General features: G+C 42.5%; 1 protein-coding gene across 1 annotated transcript in view; it reads left to right on the top strand.

The window, feature by feature from the left end:
• Nucleotides 1-17,378, top strand: part of LOC123505701 (probable G-protein coupled receptor No18) — a 95,060-nt gene extending 77,682 nt beyond the window's left edge. Inside the window, exon 2 of the mRNA XM_045257348.1 lies at nucleotides 14,408-17,378. Coding sequence (XP_045113283.1) covers nucleotides 14,448-15,860 — 1,413 coding nt within the window. The 5' untranslated portion in view covers nucleotides 14,408-14,447 and the 3' untranslated portion in view covers nucleotides 15,861-17,378. The remainder of the gene's footprint in view (nucleotides 1-14,407) is intronic.
• The last annotated feature ends 2,486 nt before the right edge of the window (nucleotides 17,379-19,864 follow it).

Raw genomic sequence — 19,864 nt, 5'->3', positions numbered from 1 at the left:
CGTGTGTTCCACCTTCACCGCCACGGCTCGCCTCGCCTCGCTCGCCTGGAGGCATTTCACGATCACAACAAAAGCTTCCCTCCCTGATACACACACAAGATAAGACTTTTACACCGCACTTCACCGCCATGCATCCAAAACAGTATCAAAAAACGTGACTCCACAAAGCCGAGCCCCAAAGCCGATAAAATAGAATAATGGATGAAAAATATTCGAAAAATGTGTATACAACAAAGACTTAAGTTTATACAAGAGAAAACAAAACAATTCGAAACACTAACGATGAAAAAACGTCAAGAAAATAAAAGAAGTACGAAATGATTTATACACGAGAAAAATATAATGTAAAAATATCCAAAACATGAAGTAACAGGGAAATATTGGTTGTGGTAATTCAAGGAGTAGAAAAATCAAGAAAAATAAAGATATAGTGTGGATGTGATTCCGGGAAGCACTCAGGTGTATTTTGTAACTGTTAGTATGACAGAACTGAACGCTTAATTATTTCTCTCTCTCTCTCTCTCTCTCTCTCTCTCTCTCTCTCTCTCTCTCTCTCTCTCTCTCTCTCTCTCTCTTCCCTGACAAGCCGGACACTCGCTTTCCTTCTATTCCCACCTGTGATATTTGCAACACGCTTGTCCACCGTCCGCCTGTCGCCGTCTCAACTCCTCTTTGTCAACCCCTTATCGTCCAATTCCATTAACTTCCTGGAATATTAGCATTAATTTCCATCTGACCATCTGTCTTAACTTCTTTGCTGTTCATTCGTCATCTGTTTGTGTTTGTTTCTCTTTTCTGAACGTTCATTTGTCATTTTCTTCGTCCCCTTTCGTGTTTCCTTCCATGTTTGTTTCTTTGTCTTAGTTCATGTGTGTTATGTTTGTTTTAAGCCTTTTATTTCTATGTGTGTCTATATGTTTGTGTTTATTTATATGTCCATCTGTCTAGTTGTTTATCTGTGTGTTTATCTGTTTATCTATTCTTTTTTTTTTTGTGTGGGGTGGTCTGTCTGTCTCTTCTCTCTCTCTCTCTCTCTCTCTCTCTCTCTCTCTCTCTCTCTCTCTCTCTCTCTCTCTCTCTCTCTCTCTCTCAACACGTCAAGGCCAGGCAGCCATCGATCCCCTGCCAGCCCCAACAGTAACCGTTGCACACCTGGGGGACTATACCGACCTAGAAAACACATTGCTTATACCCAAACACACCCATACACACACACACACACACACACACACACACACACACACACACACACACACACAGTACATCTCGCAACTCAGGTTTAAGTACGCCAAGGTAACACTGTAGAGACTTTCTCGACTGAAGCTACACCTGCTAATGGATGTGCAGGTGAGGCGAAAGGATCTACTGTAGTGGTTTATGGTGATATTGCTACCGTGATTAGCACCGGCAGTTATGTCACGTGTTGGCAAGGTGTGTGTGTGTGTGTGTGTGTGTGTGTGTGTGTGTGTGTGTGTGTGTGTGTGTGTGTGTGTGTGTGTGTGTGTGTGTGTGTTGCGGAAACATACAAGCACGTGCAAACATAATCGCACATACACACACACATACATACACACACACACACACACACACATGAAATAAATAAATAAATAATGATAAATGAATGTGTAGATAAGTCAAACAGAAATAATAAAAACAAACGCACGTCTCATTAATTAAACAAAACACTCAAAATGGGAAATGATCATGTCAGAAACACCACTTGAATACACGCTGGAAAAAGAAAAAAAAATACAATAAATAAGTAAATCATAATTATAATAATGAAAAAACACGAAAAAAATATGAAAAAAAAGAAAACAAGAGGTGCAAAGCCAACGATCCGAAGCTCATTGAAAACTGACGGAAGAAAAAAAAAGCGAAAAAGTAAAAAAACGTACGTGGCACCGGATTTAATCAGTGGAGGACGCGAGTTGCTTTAATTAAGGCTTCCATTATAAAATTACCCAACCACTTGACTTCCCGTAAGGCAAGTCTCTTTCTTTGAACCTCCGCAGCTACGAGTGGGCTTAGCTGGGGTAATTTTACGCTTCAGGTATTCTGTGTGCGTGCGCTTGCGTGTGCGTGTGTGTGTGTGTGTGTGTGTGTGTGTGTGTGTGTGTGTGTGTGTGTGTGTGTGTGTGTGTGTGTGTGGGCGTGCAGCAATAATGGTGCGGAAAAATTAATTATCCTCATGAATGACTTCCAAATTCTGGGCCAGCACGAGGGAAAAGGTACGCAGTTATGGTTACCTGTATAGTGTATTTTTCATTAATCAGAGCTGGTTTGCCTCGTGTTATTACGCTGGTGTGTTATGTGGCTGTCGGCAGGATAAGTATGCATGTGTGTGTGTGTGTGTGTGTGTGTGTGTGTGTGTGTGTGTGTGTGTGTGTGTGTGTGTGTGTGTGTGTGTGTGTGTGTGTGTGTGTGTGTGTGTGTGTTAGCCAATATATTCCTTGCGTTAATATTTGATTTAATCACAATTATTACCTCTCCTCTCTCTCTCCTTCCCCCTTTCACCTCCCTTCCGCCATAACGCCCCTCCCTCCCTTTCCCCTTTCTCTCTCCTCCCAGCACCAGGTAGGTCAGTGATCCCAATTAGCAGGTAGGGCTGGCTGGGCGGCACTGATTAAGTTCCTTCCGTTATATCCCCACGAAGGCCTGGCAAAAGGGTTCTACACCTGCCTTGCCTACCCTCCCTGCCTGCCTGCCTGCCTCATCATTGCCCTCCCTCAACTCCTTGCCAGCTTTCTCATCAAGTCCCCAATCACGTTTACATGTCTATCTCACCTGCTCACACCTGCCTCATTATTGTAAACGGTTTGGCGTATATGACTTGAAATTTGTGTCTATGTCTCTGTTTTCACTTGTCTCTAATTGTTTGTCTGTCTCTGTTTCTTTATCTATCTTTCTCTCTTTTTAAACACACACACACACACACACACACACAAAGTCTCTCTCTCGCTCTCTCTCCCCACACATTCAATCATTTTTATCTCCGATCCATCGCTGAGTAGAAGAAATGTGTAATGAAAGAAGGAAAATGCATCGGTGACAGACATTCTTCTTATCGCTGTTAATCAAACCTCCACACCTCCTCTTTCTTATTCTCCTTTTTTTCTTCCCTTTTCTCTTTCTTTTCTTCTTTTCTTCTTCTCTTCTTCCTTTATCTCATTTTTCTTCTTCTTCGCCACTTCTTCATTTTGTTTATTCTTCTTCTCTATTTTTCTTTTCCTTCTTTTTCTTCTTCTTCTTCTTCTTCTTCTTCTTCTTCTTCTTCTTCTTCTTCTTCTTCTTCTTCTTCTTCTTCATTCTTCTTCTTCATCATCTTCCTCTTCTTCTTCGTCTTCATCCTCCTCCTCCTCCTCCTCTCCTCCTCCTCCTCCTCCTCCTCCTCCTCCCCCTCCTCATCCTCCTCCTCCTCCTCTTCTTTCTACTTGAGTCATTCAGATATTTGCCAAGTCACCAATTTATACACCTCACCCGTCTCTCTCTCTCTCTCTCTCTCTCTCTCTCTCTCTCTCTCTCTCTCTCTCTCTCTCTCTCTCTCTCTCTCACTCAAAAATCTTAATTGCTAATATGCAAGACAATCTAATCAAATTAACATGAGATACGAGTAAAGTCCTTCAAGATGATTGTCCTACGAAGGTTCATTTTGATTATCACACAGTTCGCTCGCATGTGTGTGTGTGTGTGTGTGTGTGTGTGTGTGTGTGTGTGTGTGTGTGTGTGTGTGTGTGTGTGTGTGTGTGTGTGTGTGTGTGTGTGTGTGTGTGTGTGTGTGTGTGTGTGTGTGTGTGTGTGTGTGTGTGTGTGTGTGTGTGTCGACATGTTGCTGGTTGATTGGGTCGAAGAGTTTAGGTATTGATTGCATGACGAGAGCTAAAGCGACACACACACACACAGAGAGAGAGAGAGAGAGAGAGAGAGAGAGAGAGAGAGAGAGAGAGAGAGAGAGAGAGAGAGAGAGAGAGAGAGAGAGAGAGAGAGAGAGAGAGAGAGAAATATGAACACGACAACTTCCGCTTCTCTTCAAATCAGCAACATGTCACAAATTAAATGGAATCTCCTTTTAACTCCATTTGACATAAAATATTCCCATACATATAAAAATTAAGACTTCCTCTCTCTCTCTCTCTCTCTCTCTCTCTCTCTCTCTCTCTCTCTCTCTCTCTCTCTCTCTCTCCCAGCACATTCACAAAAAGAGCATTAAAACACTATGGTCCAAGTCCCGCCTCCACAGAACATTCATCCAACCAGCTCTTACCCACCAGACCAGCTACGAAAGACGCTTAGGTAATTATTTAACATTCTGAATAGGACTGGGGAGAGAGAGAGAGAGAGAGAGAGAGAGAGAGAGAGAGAGAGAGAGAGAGAGAGAGAGAGAGAGAGAGAGAGAGAGAGAGAGAGAGAGAGAGAGAGAGAATTGTGTGTAATATACTACTAGATACATGAATTAAATGAGTCCCCAAGGAAATTAACGCTATTACAGTAAATTTACTTCGTGTCCAAGACTAAAGGCGATGGTGAGAGGAAACACACACACACACACAAGGACGAACGTTTAGGGGGAAGGTTAAGAGAAGGTAGTGCTTGATAATTCATAGGCGTGGTTTCCTCTTAAGATGAAAAACAGAATAGAAAGACGGGAGACTGTCTAACTCAAACACCTGGGTGGAGGAGCTCAGGTAATGGCAGGTAAAGTCAACGTGGAAGAGGGAAGGATACCGGAGAGGTTAAATATGAAGGTTCTGTGTTAGAAATATCGAAGTTACTCATAAATAATGGAAGGATGATGTATTGATAGAGTAGAGTGAAACATGTAGGAATAATTGAGATGACTAGAAAAATAGATAAAAGGTTAAATATTTCATTGTTATTTAGTACATTATTTCTAGACTACCAACCACTCTGAAATATGCCTTTCTTTCTTCTTATTTTTCTTTTACGTGAGACAGTCAATGGCTAAGATAACAAAAAAAAAAAAAAAAGGAGAAAGGAATCCTCCCAGCAGTGGCAGTCCCGAAAGAGATGCCATGTGAATCATCGCAAATTGAAGGATGAGTGTCTTCTATATCCACTTCCGATCTTTAAGCTGGGAACAAATTGCAAAATCTTTTCTTCCATTCCCATCTTTCTTGCAGATACTTATAAAGATTTCATGAATTACTTCGAGTGTTGTTGACTGCTTCGTGTCCGTTTTGTCTCTCCTTCAAGCCGTAATAAAAGACCCAGCAGACATTTTGAGTACATTTACGAAAGAATCCATGAACAGAAAAAGATGCAATATCTGCTGTTTTCCTCTTACCAGTAAAACCACTTAGTGTTACTCAGGTGAAGCAAACATTGTCATACAGTCCATTAGCAGTGAAGGGATTGAGAACATAAGAACACAAGAAAACGTTGGGACTAATTGATTAGGGAATATATTTATTCATTTATTAATTTACTATTTCATAGATGTATTTTTTATGTAGTAAAATCATTGATGTCGTTATTGCTATTAATGCTGCTCTTGTTGTTGTTACTAATGATGATGACTAGAATTATGGCGATGAGAGAAAAGATGATAATTATAAAGATGAGGTTAATAATCATTTAAGCGTATTCCTGCCAAAGGAGCAGAGATCTGTAAACCTCACAGGAGAAAAACATAAAAGCAATTTCCTGGAGAATAAGATGAAAGGGAGACAGAGAAGTGATGCGGGAGAATATATAAGGAAAACCATTATGTGTGTGTTGCGAGGGGAATCATTACAGCGTACAGTTTACCTCCAAGCCTTTAGTTGTCAAAAAGAGTAAACAGTTATGAAAGAAGGAGACGCTTCACTACACATTTACAAATAGATATTCAATTAGAGAGAGACCAGAATAGTATCTTTCTTCCATAAACATTGATCTGTTAAGCTGACATAGATGAAGTTATCAGAAGAGTGGAAGAAATATAAAGAGGAAACACTTTATAAATTCATTACTAGATATTTGATACAAGAAATTAAAGAGGAAAAATATACATGTAGGTGACACTGTAATAGCTTATACATAGTTTATACATGACCTTAAAAAGCAAGTACTCCAGTGCCTCCCCAGGAAAAAGAAAAAGAAAAAGGGGAAGAAAGGGAATGCTGTGGTAATTACCTTTCTTTTCCATTCCTCCTCCTCCTCCTACTCCTCCTCCTCCTCTCCCTCCTCCCATCGCCGCCCCACTTCGGCCCTATTAGCACAGAAGCGGTAGGGATTGAGGCGTCGTTTGGGGAGATTATCCATTTGAAGGTGAATGAGAGGAGCGGGATTACAGGAAGTCCCGCCCCTGAGCCTGATTTCTGCGATGGATTATGCGGTTCCCTGCTGCTGCTGTGCACGTGTTTTGTTGCGGCTTAATGCGGTGGTGTGTGTGTGTGTGTGTGTGTGTGTGTGTGTGTGTGTGTGTGTGTGTGTGTGTGTGTGTGTGTGTGTGTGTGTGTGTGTGTGTGTGTGTGTGTGTGTGTGTGTGTGTGTGTGTGTGTGTGTGTGTGTGTGTGTAGTATGGATGTTTACGAAGACACACACACACACACACACACACACACACACACACACACATACTGTTTGCTAATACCATCATAAAATCACAATGCAGTTCACTCATTTCCACCAATCTTGCAGCTCCCTTCCTCCCTCCCTACCTCCCTCCCTCTCTCCCTCTCCCTCTCACAGCCACACATAAAGTTTAAACATATCTATCAAAGTCTATAAAATGGTGTAACGTTTTGTTTTAAAGACTTCATTAATTGGAATTACGGATTAGGAAATGGCGCAGTCACGTGAATGAAAGAAAGGTAAATTACTTTTAACACATTTCTGAATTAAACAAGTAATGATTTCATGAATAAAATGGTCAAGAGGGAAAGGAAGAGATGAAGGTGATGAGATGAATAATTATTTGCTTTACATTTTTTGGTTTTCAAGTCAAGGAGGACTTTTTGGCTCTAGAATTTAAAAATGTTATCTTTTCTAATGCCCGAATGTGGCTGCGATACGATTCGAACCTGTGCAAGTACAAGTAGTAGTAGTAGTAGTAGTAGTAGTAGTAGTAGTAGTAGTAGTAGTAGTAGTAGTAGTAGTAGTAGTAGTAGTAGCAGTAGCAGTTGTAGTAGTAGTTGCAGTAGTAGTTGTAGTTGTAGTAGTAGTAGTAGTAGAAGTAGAAGAAGTAGAAGAAGTAGAAGTAGTAGTAGTAAAAGTAATAGTAGTAGTTGTAGTAGTGTTGGTGGTGGTAGTGGTGATCGTAAAAGTAAAAGTAACATTGATAATAATACTAGTAATAATAATAATAATAATAATGATAATTTCAATAACAATAACAATAATAATAATAACAATAAAAACGATAATACAACACAAACAACCACAACCACATTGACGAAAACTACAAAACAAGAAAATAGATAAACAAATCACTTAAATAAACACATCAATCAAATAAATAAATATACAAGCAAACACAAACAACGACAGCAACAGCAGCATCCACTCCCGCCGCATTAATGGTGACGACTGGTGCCGCCGCCGCCCCTGCATCGCGCCGGGTGATAATGGGAGTAATGAAGTGACGGGCATTATGGCGCCAACAAACACACAAATAAGGAGAGCACTAATCCATTACCTGTGTGTGTGTGTGTGTGTGTGTGTGTGTGTGTGTGTGTGTGTGTGTGTGTGTGTGTGTGTGTGTGTGTGTGTGTGTGTGTGTGTTCATGTTTCTTATTAGTATGTATAGAAGGACGTAAAGTATGTATGTACGCATCTATCTGTATGTATGTGTGTGTGTATGTATGTATGTATTGATGTGAGCATGAATGGATATATACAACATAAAAAAAAAAAACAGGTGAGTAGGAACATCATTCATCATATCGTCATTGGCTTTATGCTTTGCGTCACCCATTTCACACTCCCTGTTTCCTTCTCCCAACATAAACTATAATTCAATTGTTTACTCTTGATTCCTTCCCTCCCTCCTTCCTTCCTTCCTCCCTTCCTTCCTTCCTTCCTTCCTTCCTTCCTTCCTTCCTTCCTTCCTTCCTTCCTTCCTTCCTTCCTTCCTTCCTTCTTTAAACTAATAGTGTTAAAACAATGGATTTTCACTCAAATTTTCTATAAAACACGTTGGTTATGAGTTTTCAAGAGACAAGACAAAGCCATACAACACTAATAACATGGCGACCTATGTATATGTTACACCCCGTTTGTGAAATTGCCCATTTCATGAAATGGGCAAACCCAATTCATGAAATGAACCTAACCTAACCTAACCTAACCATTTCATGAAATGGCCACTCCATTGCACATTTCATGAATTAGGTTTTTGGTTAGGTTAGGTTAGGTTAGATTAGGTTAGGTTAGCTTAGGTTAGGTTAGGTTAGGTTAGGTTAGGTTAGGTTAGGTTAGGTTAGGTTAGGTTCATTTCATGAATTGGGTTTGCCCATTTCATGAAATGGGCAATTTCACAAACGGGGTGTAACATATACATGAGTGTGTGTGTGTGTGTGTGTGTGTGTGTGTGTGTGTGTGTGTGTGTGTGTGTGTGTGTGTGTGTGTGTGTGTGTGTGTGTGTGTGTGTGTGTGTGTGTGTGTGTGTGTGTGTGTGTGTGTGTGTGTGTGTGTGTGAGCGTAAGAGGCTAAATCTAATCAGCGTGAGTCTAACTCCCATAAAATGGCTAATTAAAGAGGGAGACGATTTGGAGAGCAAGTCTTGACGCCAAAATGGAACTGAGTTAATGGGACGAGGGACTAATTAGAGAGAGAGAGAGAGAGAGAGAGAGAGAGAGAGAGAGAGAGAGAGAGAGAGAGAGAGATGTACAATATATCCAGGCAAGAGGAGGAGGACGAGTAGAACGAGGAGGAGGACGAGGACGAGGAAGAGAAAGAGTATCGTTCCCAAGGCAACATACCACTGTCTGACCTCAGTGACCTACCTTGCCGTACCTTGGAGGGTTTTGAGTCTCGAAAGCAAAGGTCACTAGTTAATCTTAGGCCGCACGTATTGTCTAGCGAGCAGATGGCATGGTTCTTTTATTCCAGTAAATGAAATGGTTGGTTAGTGAGTGAATGAGTAATTTAGTCGTTTACCTCATTCATACATTCAATCAGTCAATCAGTCAGTCAGTCAGTTAGTCAGTCAGTCACCCAATATCCACTTTGTCTCCCCTATCCACAATCCATATACCAGACATCCGCTTAATATCCACCCAATATCCTCCTGTGAGCATCTATTCACCCACACATCCCCGCCCGTCATCAGCCAGTCCGCCCGCACTCCTGCCCGCACGCTAAGGTTAGCAAGGCGTATCGTGAGGAACTTCATCCAACTTAACACCCGAACTCTGTCGCCGGCACACAAACCTTGTCCAACTCAAGCCAAGCATCCTCCTGCCTTGTGAAGCCCTGTAGAGCTCCATAAGCCTGTCTATGTCAAATGAGGCTTCGTGGTCTTAGAAGACTTTCGTACACATGTTTTGAAGCGGAAAATTAGTGTAGTATATCTGTATTATTATTATTATTGTTATTATTATTATTATTATTATTATTATTATTATTATTATTATTATTATTATTACTATTATTATTACGTGTGCTATGATCTTTAGTTTCCAGCAAGTACTGAACCTCTTTGTTAAGTTTTCTGAGTGAAAAGATTAATTATGCCAATCATTTTTACGCATAAATTGAAGATTTTCTGAAATGCTGTTATCATTGAATCTAAAATAATTGGAAATGTTTTCTTTAACAGTGAACTATGAACTCTTTTGAAGCTAATAAAAAATGTATTTCCATTATTTCGAAAATAATGCAAGCTTAATCATTTATCGGTTAAATCTCATATTGAAGCCTCTCTTTGAAGTAATTTTCCATTTTTAAAGAATAAATCTACGAAGCCAATGAGCCATGAATATTGGAAAGCTCAGTCTGCCTCTTTTAACACTTTCAGTGTGACGTGCAACAATTCATACTAGTAAAAGTAATGCATGAAATATTCACAAGTACGTACAAGAAAGAAGGGAATGAAAAGAAGATATTTTACAATTTGTAGCTTCTATAAGGTTTGGAGATGGTGGTAGAACGAAAACCAAAATGTCCCAGAGGAGTTCATATTTACTGAAACCCTTCGACTGCCTCTTGATACACATTTCTCTAAACCCTAATCACTCTTTTACTCATACAGCCGCATTCGATCACTGAACTAGAAAGAAACTGCAAACTGTATCCCTTTCCATCGCTGATTTTCTTTTTATGCTTATAAGGATTTGACGGATTACCTGTGCTGGTGCTGCTAATTGTTCCGTGTCGCAGTGAAAGGAACAAAGTGCTACAAGTCACCACATCCAGACACACCCATGAAGCCTCCCTGTTGTGCCTTGAAGTTCTGGAATTTAACCACGGCTCTTGAACACCAGGAAGCCCGAAGCCCAGACACACCGCCCCCATCCCCATCTCCCCCTTTCCTGACAGTCTGGCCTGCAACTCCCTAAAACTCGAATTAAAGGATTATTGGCCTCCTTCCTTCCTTCCTTACTTCTTTAACTCCTTTCCTTCCTTCCCCTTCCTCCTTTACTTTCCTTTCTCTTCTTTAAGACTTGAAGGTGCAGTAACAAAAGCGTGCTTCCTGTCTTTTTTTTTTCTCTTTCTTTTCCTTCTTCCCTTCTTTATTTTTTTACATTTTCTTTTTTTTTTTTTTTTTTTTTTAAGGGGAGTATGTGAAAATAATATCTTTGTCTTTTTATGGGGTAACATTTCTTTTTTTTTTGGCCAGATGAAAGAATAGCAACTGTTCATCTATCTCTCTCTCTCTCTCTCTCTCTCTCTCTCTCTCTCTCTCTCTCTCTCTCTCTCTCTCTCTCTCTTGAGAGTGTCGAGACGCTAAGTGACTTGTTGGTTTCTTTGTTGAAAATGGACAAAGGAAGATGTGCCGTGTTCTCTCTTTCTCTTTCTTTCTTTCTCTCTCTCTCTCTCTCTCTCTCTCTCTCTCTCTCTCTCTCTCTCTCTCTCTCTCTCTCTCTCTCTCTCTCTCTCTCTCTCAAGTTCCTGTTGAAGAATGAAGAAACGCAGGAAAAAAGAGGAGGAGAAGGAGGAGGAGGAGGAGGAAGAGGAGGAAGAGGAGGAGGAGGAGGAGGAGGAGGAGGAGGAGGAGGAAGGTAACAAGAAAAATGAACGAAAACAAGGACAAGGATATGGATGAGAAGGCTCAGACGAAGACGAAGATGTAGAAGACGAAGACGGAGACGACGAAGAAGAAGAAGAGCTTGCACGACGTTTATGCAAGGAAGTGACACAGGATAGTCTGAAGTCTTAGCTGTAACATGTGGTGGTCTAGACGGGATCCACGTGGGAAGAAGAATGTTTGTGCGCATGTGTGAAGCCTGTACCATTACCTGCACTTCAATTTAGTTTTCCTATTTATCTCTTTTTTATATCAGTATTCCTGCGTCAACTTTCGTCCATAGACAAGAGAAAAAGAAAAGGAACACATAAGTAGATCCGTGAATAGTGCAGTCAGTGAACAGTAGGTAGATGCAGTAGGAAATAAACTAACAAGAGTGCATTTAATTTTACTTTGCTTTTGAGTTTCCCACTAATCCTACGTAAGTTCTCTGATCTACAAGGCATCCGTCAGTTGCTAAGTGTTGTCAGGATGCTGTCAGAATTTCAGAGGATTTACTATTGAGGACGAAGGATGTCGCCAGAATAGATGACTAAAGACTGGATATACAAACTGTCAGTACAATAGAGGATTAACGACTGGGAATAGAGATTGGCAGAAGGTTGACCGAATGAAGAGTTTAGAAGACTTAAGACTAAGACAGATTGACCCCAGCTAAGATAAATGAAAAGAAATAGCACAAATTGTCAATAAACTATAAATCGAGGGCAGACTGTCAGCCGTTCTGAAGAATTGAGACAAGATTCACACTAACAAGCTGCGACTTGGTGCATCAGACTCCAGAGGAAGGCAATTCGCTGATGCTACTTCAATCAAAAGTCACTCAAGGCAACGATAAGAGACGCGAACTTCCCTTTCAGAGACTTAGATTCACGTCAAGGCATCCATTTGCTGCCTGGCGCACACCAATGTCATGGCTAACTTGGGAGAAGAAAAGGTACGTCGATTTTTATACGAGGAAGTGCACACAAGGTCTTTTTCGAGAATACCGGCAAAAGAAGGAAGATTGCATAGATAGATAAAACGTGGTAGATATACGTACATAAATGAAGAAATGGTTGGATACAAACAGACAGACACAAGTAGGGAGAAGGACGACTGTACAAGAAAAGGACAAAAAATAATAAGAACAATATTTGAATAAAATTAATCAAAAGAATAATAAAGGAAAGTGTATATAAGAAAAAAAATCAACAATGGAGAAAAAAGGGAAAATCAAATAAACAAATGAAAACATACTAGGTGAAAAACGAAGGCCAAAATGAATAGGAAAAGCGAAGAACATGAGAACAAGAAAAGAGGAAAAGTCGACACAAAAAAGGAAAAGAAAAACAAGAACAAGACTAACAACAACAAGAACAAGAATAATCGCCATAATAGCAAAAATACCACAACCATCACCATCACCACCACCACCACCACCACCACCATCACCACCACCACCACCACCACCACCACCGCAACCACCACCACTGTCAGGAGCGTCACCACCAGATAGGAAGAAGAGGATCGTAACCGTAAGTGGCCGAGAGAAAATGGTCGTTTTATAGACTTTTAAAAGGAGACACGACACCTAAACACCCTGTATGCCTCGGCTTTACTGAGAAGAACCACCGGAAACTAGCGCAACAGGAGAGACAAAAAAAAAAAAAAGGAAGGAAAAAAAAAAGGTGACTAGATTTGCCAGAATTGGAGGGAAATAAACTGAAGGTAGATTGTTCAATGGTGTGAGATGTACTGAGGTGAAGGTAACAGAGCTAAAAAAAAAAAAAAAAAAAAAAAGGCTTTCAATGGAGGAAAAATGAGGATTAAAAGGTAAAAGAGAAGCACGAGCATAATGGATGATTGGATGTTGAGTGTTGGATAGGGGAAACTGGTGGTGAGTGGAGGCAAAAATGAGGCGCTGAGCAAAAGGGAAATAAGAAAGAAAGTACGTTGGGTAGAACATTAAATTGTTACGTATAGGGGGACGAAACATGGTATAAAAAATAAATAAATAAATAAATAAAAATAATATGGATAAAAGGAAAAAGGGGAAGTTTTAACAAATATCACCAAAAAAAAAAAAAATACTACGTAAGTTTTAAGGAAATTTAAAACTGGAAGATAAAAGGGAATAGGGAAAGTTTGAGATACAACAACAACAACAACAACAACAACTACTACTACTACTACTACAACAATAAGATTAAAAAATAACAATCACATAGCAACACCATGAATAATTTGAAAACACCTGGGCTAATCCATACCACACACACACACACACACACACACACACACACACACACACACACACACACACACACACACACACACACACACACACACACGAAAATCCGAAAGATAACAACCATTAATCTCTCTCTCTCTCTCTCTCTCTCTCTCTCTCTCTCTCTCTCTCTCTCTCTCTCTCTCTCTCTCTCTCAACAATAAAAATGTTCCTTCCCGTCAACGTCTTTACCTGTCGATACCCGAGTCATTATTCACCCGTAACTGTTTATTGAAGATTCCTCCCCCTTCTCCTCCTTCTCCTTCTCCTTCTCCTTCTCCTTCTCCTCCTCCTCCTCCTCCTCCTCCTCCTCCTCCTCCTCCTCCTCTTCCTCTACCACCACCACCACCTCCTCCGTCTTCGTCTCCGTCTTCCATGCATCTCCATCAGCACCAGGCAATTCTATAACTCGGTGTCGATACTCTGACCACAAAACTCCATCATAACGCCAACCTTCGCCCGCTTCCTTCAGTCCCACCCTCACTGCTCCCTTAAGACCTCACGGGGGTGCTGGTTGCTCAGGCGGTTGGAAGAAGGGCAATGGAGAATAAATAAGGTTATCATCTTTCAAAGTTGAATCTACCGTTTGCTCTTTTTTCTCTCTATTTGTTAAGGGGGGTGGTCCATGTCAAAGTTACTGAATAAATGTAATAAAAGAGATGAAAGGCAGGCAGTGGCGGGCAGTGTCCCTTCCTCCGTGAACAGAAAGAAAGATGTTGTACGGCACACAACAAGGTTAGAATGTGTTTACAGTATTTTCAGGATTAAAATTATTTCCTCAAAGATTACTCCGGTCTTTTTTTCTTGGCTTTCACTATTTCTGTGAGAGAGGAGGCTCTTAATGGAGTAACATTTTAAGGTATTTTTAGGAAGGAAGTGGATGCCAGGGCGTGATGCATAGGCTTCTTAACTTTGTTCCTAAAGTCTTCTCCCTCTCCCGGCAGGTATAAGAAAAGAACGTCTGTGCCGCCCCCAACCACCGCGATGGCTATCCTGGAGGTGAACGAGAGCGGCGCCGTGTCCACCTTGTATGAGACGGACATGAACGTGTCTGACCTGGAGGAGGATAATGTGTTGAGCAGCGACGTGGGCTACAATCTCAACATCACCATGCCGCTGTGGGAGATTGTGCTCACCGTTATCTCCCTTAGCGTCATCATTATGTTCATTATCGTCGGTAACGTGCTCGTCATCCTGTCAGTGTTCACATACCGCCCGCTGAGAATAGTCCAGAACTTCTTCATCGTGTCGTTGGCCGTGGCGGACCTGACCGTGGCAGTGTTCGTGCTGCCCTTCAACGTGGCCTACAGCATCATAGGCAAGTGGATCTTCGGCATCCACTTGTGTGAGATGTGGCTCACGTGCGACATCCTGTGTTGCACGGCCTCCATCCTCAACCTGTGCGCCATCGCCCTGGACCGCTACTGGGCCATCACAGATCCCATCAATTACGCCCAAAAGCGAACACTGAAGCGTGTACTGATCATGATCGGCTTGGTGTGGGCCATCAGCGTCATCATCTGCCTGCCACCCCTATTCGGCTGGAACGACTGGCCAGAGACATTCACACCGGACACGCCGTGCATCCTGACACAGGAGAAAGGCTTCGTCATCTACTCCTCCTCGGGCTCCTTCTACTGCCCACTGCTCATCATGACGATGGTCTACTTCAAGATCTTTACGGCTACGCGGCGGCGACTGCGGGAACGTGCCAAGGCCTCAAAACTCAACCAAATCCCCAACACAGGCAAGTCCAAGATGCCGCGCGAGGAAGACTCCGCCGTCAGCGAGAACGGCCAGAACGGCTACAACGACAACTGCAGGAAAAACTTGGTGCAGAAAAAGCGACGCAAAAAGAAGAAAGCCATGGCCGTTCAGGCCACCAATGCCATCACCACTACCACTACTACCACAACTTGCGGCAACACAGTGACGGCCACCACCACGCTGACCACGGCACTGAGCCCGCCCCACATGACCGAGAGCTCCCTCACTGACAACGACGTAAGCAACAACCAGAGGGACGAGTCCTCCCCAACTGAGGAGAAGCGCGGCGCGGGCGTGGTGATCACCGTAAACCCTAAGAGCGGCAATCAGATCCATCAGTTCATCGAGGAGAAGCAAAAGATCTCACTGTCCAAAGAGCGCCGCGCCGCCAGGACGCTGGGCATCATCATGGGCTCTTTCGTTATCTGCTGGCTGCCCTTCTTCCTCATGTACGTGATCAAGCCCTTTTGCACCACGTGCCCAGATCCCAACGACAAGGTGGTCAACTTCATTGTGTGGCTCGGCTACATCAACTCGTCGCTCAACCCTGTCATCTACACCATCTTTAACATGGACTTCCGCAGAGCCTTCGCTAGAATCCTGAGGTGTCCCAACGCGGCCATGATTTGAGGACCCCCAGCGATACATTCACTGCCCCTCTCTTCACCTTCAACCTCACCTTCACCCTCACCCTCACCATCACTCCCACCCTCACCCTCACCCTCACCCAAGGACTTCCATATGAGTGTGTGGATGACTGGGCGGCTCCTTACTAGGCCGACAAGTGTTGTTTATCAGCAGAAACAATAAAGACAATAACAACAACGACGAGTGGAGTGAAGGCAGCAGCTGCTCTTTATGCAGAATAGAATTGTTATTATGTGTTTCTTCTGTGAAGATAAAACTGTGAATCTCATTATTCATGGCGGGAGCAACGATGACACCCACTCACTGACCTCACAATGACATCGTGTGTGTGTGTGTGTGTGTGTGTGTGTGTGTGTGTGTGTGTGTGTGTGTGTGTGTGTGTGTGTGTGTGTGTGTGTGTGTGTGTGTGTGTGTGTGTGTGTGTCTCCATGTGCCAGTGTGTCATATGTCTCTTTGAGTGCCAGAATGCTGACACACACACACACACACACACACACACACACACACACACACACACACACACACACACACACACACACAAGTGAAGCATAACGCAAAAAGGAAAAAAAAGCTTCACGAAAGCTCCAGACAGCCTCACACCAGCGGCGAGAGAACCAGGTAGCGTAGCGGCTCACACTGTGACATGTTGCCTGCACCACCACCAGCCACCACTGCCTCCTCATGTTGTGTGTCGTACAAGACTCAGTGTGGCAGGCGGCCTGGTAAAGAGTGGCGGCGAAGTGTGCACAGAGTGAAGACACACAGACGGCAGCCCATGACAGACAGACAAAATGTTTCTCCTAATTTAAGTGGACGTATTTGTTGTTGAGTCGCGTAGCAAGTCTGTGTTCCTGTGACACAGCGGCAGCGCGTGTACATACTGTACATACCACCACGCCAATATTAACTCACACATATCTTTAATATTTATGCATGTACGTAGATGGATATCATTACGTAAAATAAAGCAATTATATATATTTATATTGTATATTCATGCGTGTATGTAAATATATATTACTAGTATGTGTGTGATATGTATACATCTATATAGTATCATATATTTGTATATATGTACAGACATACACGCACACACTGTTGATGCTGTGAAGGTGAAGCTGTTGAGGTGTTGAAGTGTCGAGGTGTCAAGGTGTCGAGGTGTCCGCGGCGCAGGGTGGCGACCGCTACGTGTGTCCGCGAGTGTCGTGTTCTGCCCTCCGGACGCTGGAAGCACGCGCTCAAGAGGGAGAAGCCCCTGTCTTGTGACTGTGACTATACGGACTTCCACGTGTTCTCCGGTACGGGGCGTGTCCGTGATGGCAAGGTGGTGGTGGTGGTGGTAAAGGTGGTGGTGTGGTGGGAGAGTGGTGCGTTGGTGGATGTGGAGACGTGGTGCAGGGAGGAGGAATGGGGGAGGTAGCACACAGGGTTACACATATACATTCAGATAACATTATAAAGGTCATCTGAACAACTGAAATGGGTGGTAAATAAAAATTATATATATATATATATATATATATATATATATATATATATATATATATATATATATATATATATATATATATATATATATATATATATATATATATATATATATATATATATAACAAATCTTTTTAAACATTAATTTTTTTATGCATTTCTGTATCAACTTTTTGCAGATAAAATTGATGTGTTTTTACGCGTTGCATGAAAGAACATTTGTAGAGTAAAGCAATAAAAGAAGGGAGGCAAATTCTTACTTTTCGTTGCTGGGTAAAATAAGAAAGAAAAACAAATACTTATCCGTTAGCAAACATGTGAAAAAAGAAGAAATACAGGAGGAAATGGACTGAAAGATAAAAGATACATTAAATCCAAGAGAAAGAAGGGAAATAAGAAGTAGGAAAAGAGAAGACGGAAAAGAAGTAATAGGAAGAGGAGGAGAAGGAGGTGGAGTAGGATATGAAATACCATAAGAGCCATAGAAGGAGGAGGAGAAGAGGGAGGAAGACGTAGACGAGGAGGAGGAGGAGGAGGAGGAGGAGGAGGAGGAGGAGGAGGAGGAGGAGGAGGAGGAGGAGGAGGAGGAGGAGGAGGAGGAGGAGGAGAAGAAGGAGAAGGAGAAGGAGAAGGAGAAGGAGAAGGAGAAGGAAGAGGAGGAGGAGGAAAAGGAGGACGAGGACGAGGACGAGGAGGAGGAATAGAAGAAGAAAGAAAAAAGAAAAAGAAAAAGAAAGAGAAGGAGAAAAAGGAAAAGGAAGAAGAGGAGGACGAGGAGGAGAACTAGTAAGAGAAAAAAACATAACAAAAAACACACCACATCACCACCGTACTAACACCACCACCACCACCACCACGACCACCACCACCCAGCGGACGTCCCCTTACCCTCCCCCCACACAACACTCGGCCGGGACCATGAGCTTAATCAAACCCCCCTCCCCCCCTGCTGCCGCCCCTCCACTGAGCCCGGACAGCAGGGGGGCCACACCTCACCGCCACACAAGACGATTTGTTAATGCTCAGAGCTACGATCCCCCGTTACCCCCTGTGCCCTGCCCCATCTCCCCCCCTTACCTGGTGCCTCCCTTCCCATCTGTGCTAACCTACCTATTCACACCTGGCGGAGGGCTCGGCGACCTGCACTGAGCCCCTAATCGGGTCGCCAAGCCCTCAGCCTACCTACCTTCCTACTTACCTACCTACTTCCTTGCCTGCTTACCTCATTCCCGTTCTCTCCGTTTTCTTTCTCTACTTAACAATTTTTTCTTTTTTTTCTCTCTCTTTCTCTATCTCCGTGATTCTAAGTAAAAGTTTCTTCGTCTCTTGTCCCTTTCCCGTCCCTCAATTCGTTTTCTCTCTCTCTCTCTCTCTCTCTCTCTCTCTCTCTCTCTCTCTCTCTCTCTCCCTCGTAAAGGCGCCTGTAATAATTAATGTTACTACTAATAAAATGTTACCATAACTGTTGTTTCCTTTGAACTGAGGCCAGAGAGAGAGAGAGAGAGAGAGAGAGAGAGAGAGAGAGAGAGAGAGAGAGAGAGAGAGAGAGAGAGAGAGAAATACAGCAACACACACACAATAATATCGCCAGGTAAGTCTTCATTGCAGGAAGGTGAGGAAAAAGAGTGACGGTGCCAATTAACCTCAAGACAGGTGGGGAGGCCGAGGCGGGGAGGAGGAGAGCTGCTGTTACGAAGGCGATGATGGAGGCGAGGAGGAGCGACGAGATGAGGGGCGTAAGCAGCAAGACCATGAAGAGATGTATGAGGGAATAATAAAACAAGCAACATAGAAGAAGCTAAACGTTGAAAAAGAAAAACGAGAACAATAAACAGATGATAAATATAAGGAAATAGAGGAAATAACACTGAAAATATGAGTGGTATTGATGATAAACATTAAAAGATAAGGAAAAAGGGAAAGCAGAAGGAAAGACGAAGAAGACAATAACGAAGAGAAAAAGGAAGAGAAGGAGGAGGATAATGACAGAAGAAAGCGGAAAACAGACACACAGACGACGACAGGGAAGAGATAACGATGCTCATTAGAGGAGGAACAATACAATAAATATAATTTGATGAATATTTCGGAAAAAAAAATGTAATTGAGAGAGAGAGAGAGAGAGAGAGAGAGAGAGAGAGAGAGAGAGAGAGAGAGAGAGAGAGAGAGAGAGAGAGAGAGAGAGAGAGAGAGAGAGAGAGAGAGAGAGAGAGAACAGGAGGAAATCTGAAATAACAACTGTCTGGTTTTAGTACTACAAAGGTGGGTATACAATACAAAGGTAGGAATAAAAATAAAAAGGTTAAATCAGGAATGGTAAATAGCTTCCAACAAACAGATGGAAAAACCGATAGGCAGACAGATACGAAATTAGAGAGTTAAACATATGATTACAAATACTAATAGAAATATGGATGGATGAAAAGATAGATAGGGTACTAGATAACAGCGTACTTAGATAGTTACCCCAGCTGACATGGAAATAAATACAGTGGATT

Source organism: Portunus trituberculatus, chromosome 18 (assembly GCF_017591435.1).
Source record: "Portunus trituberculatus isolate SZX2019 chromosome 18, ASM1759143v1, whole genome shotgun sequence".
NCBI classification, from domain to species: Eukaryota; Metazoa; Arthropoda; class Malacostraca; order Decapoda; family Portunidae; genus Portunus; species Portunus trituberculatus.
This window is presented reverse-complemented; position numbering and strand designations above follow the sequence as displayed.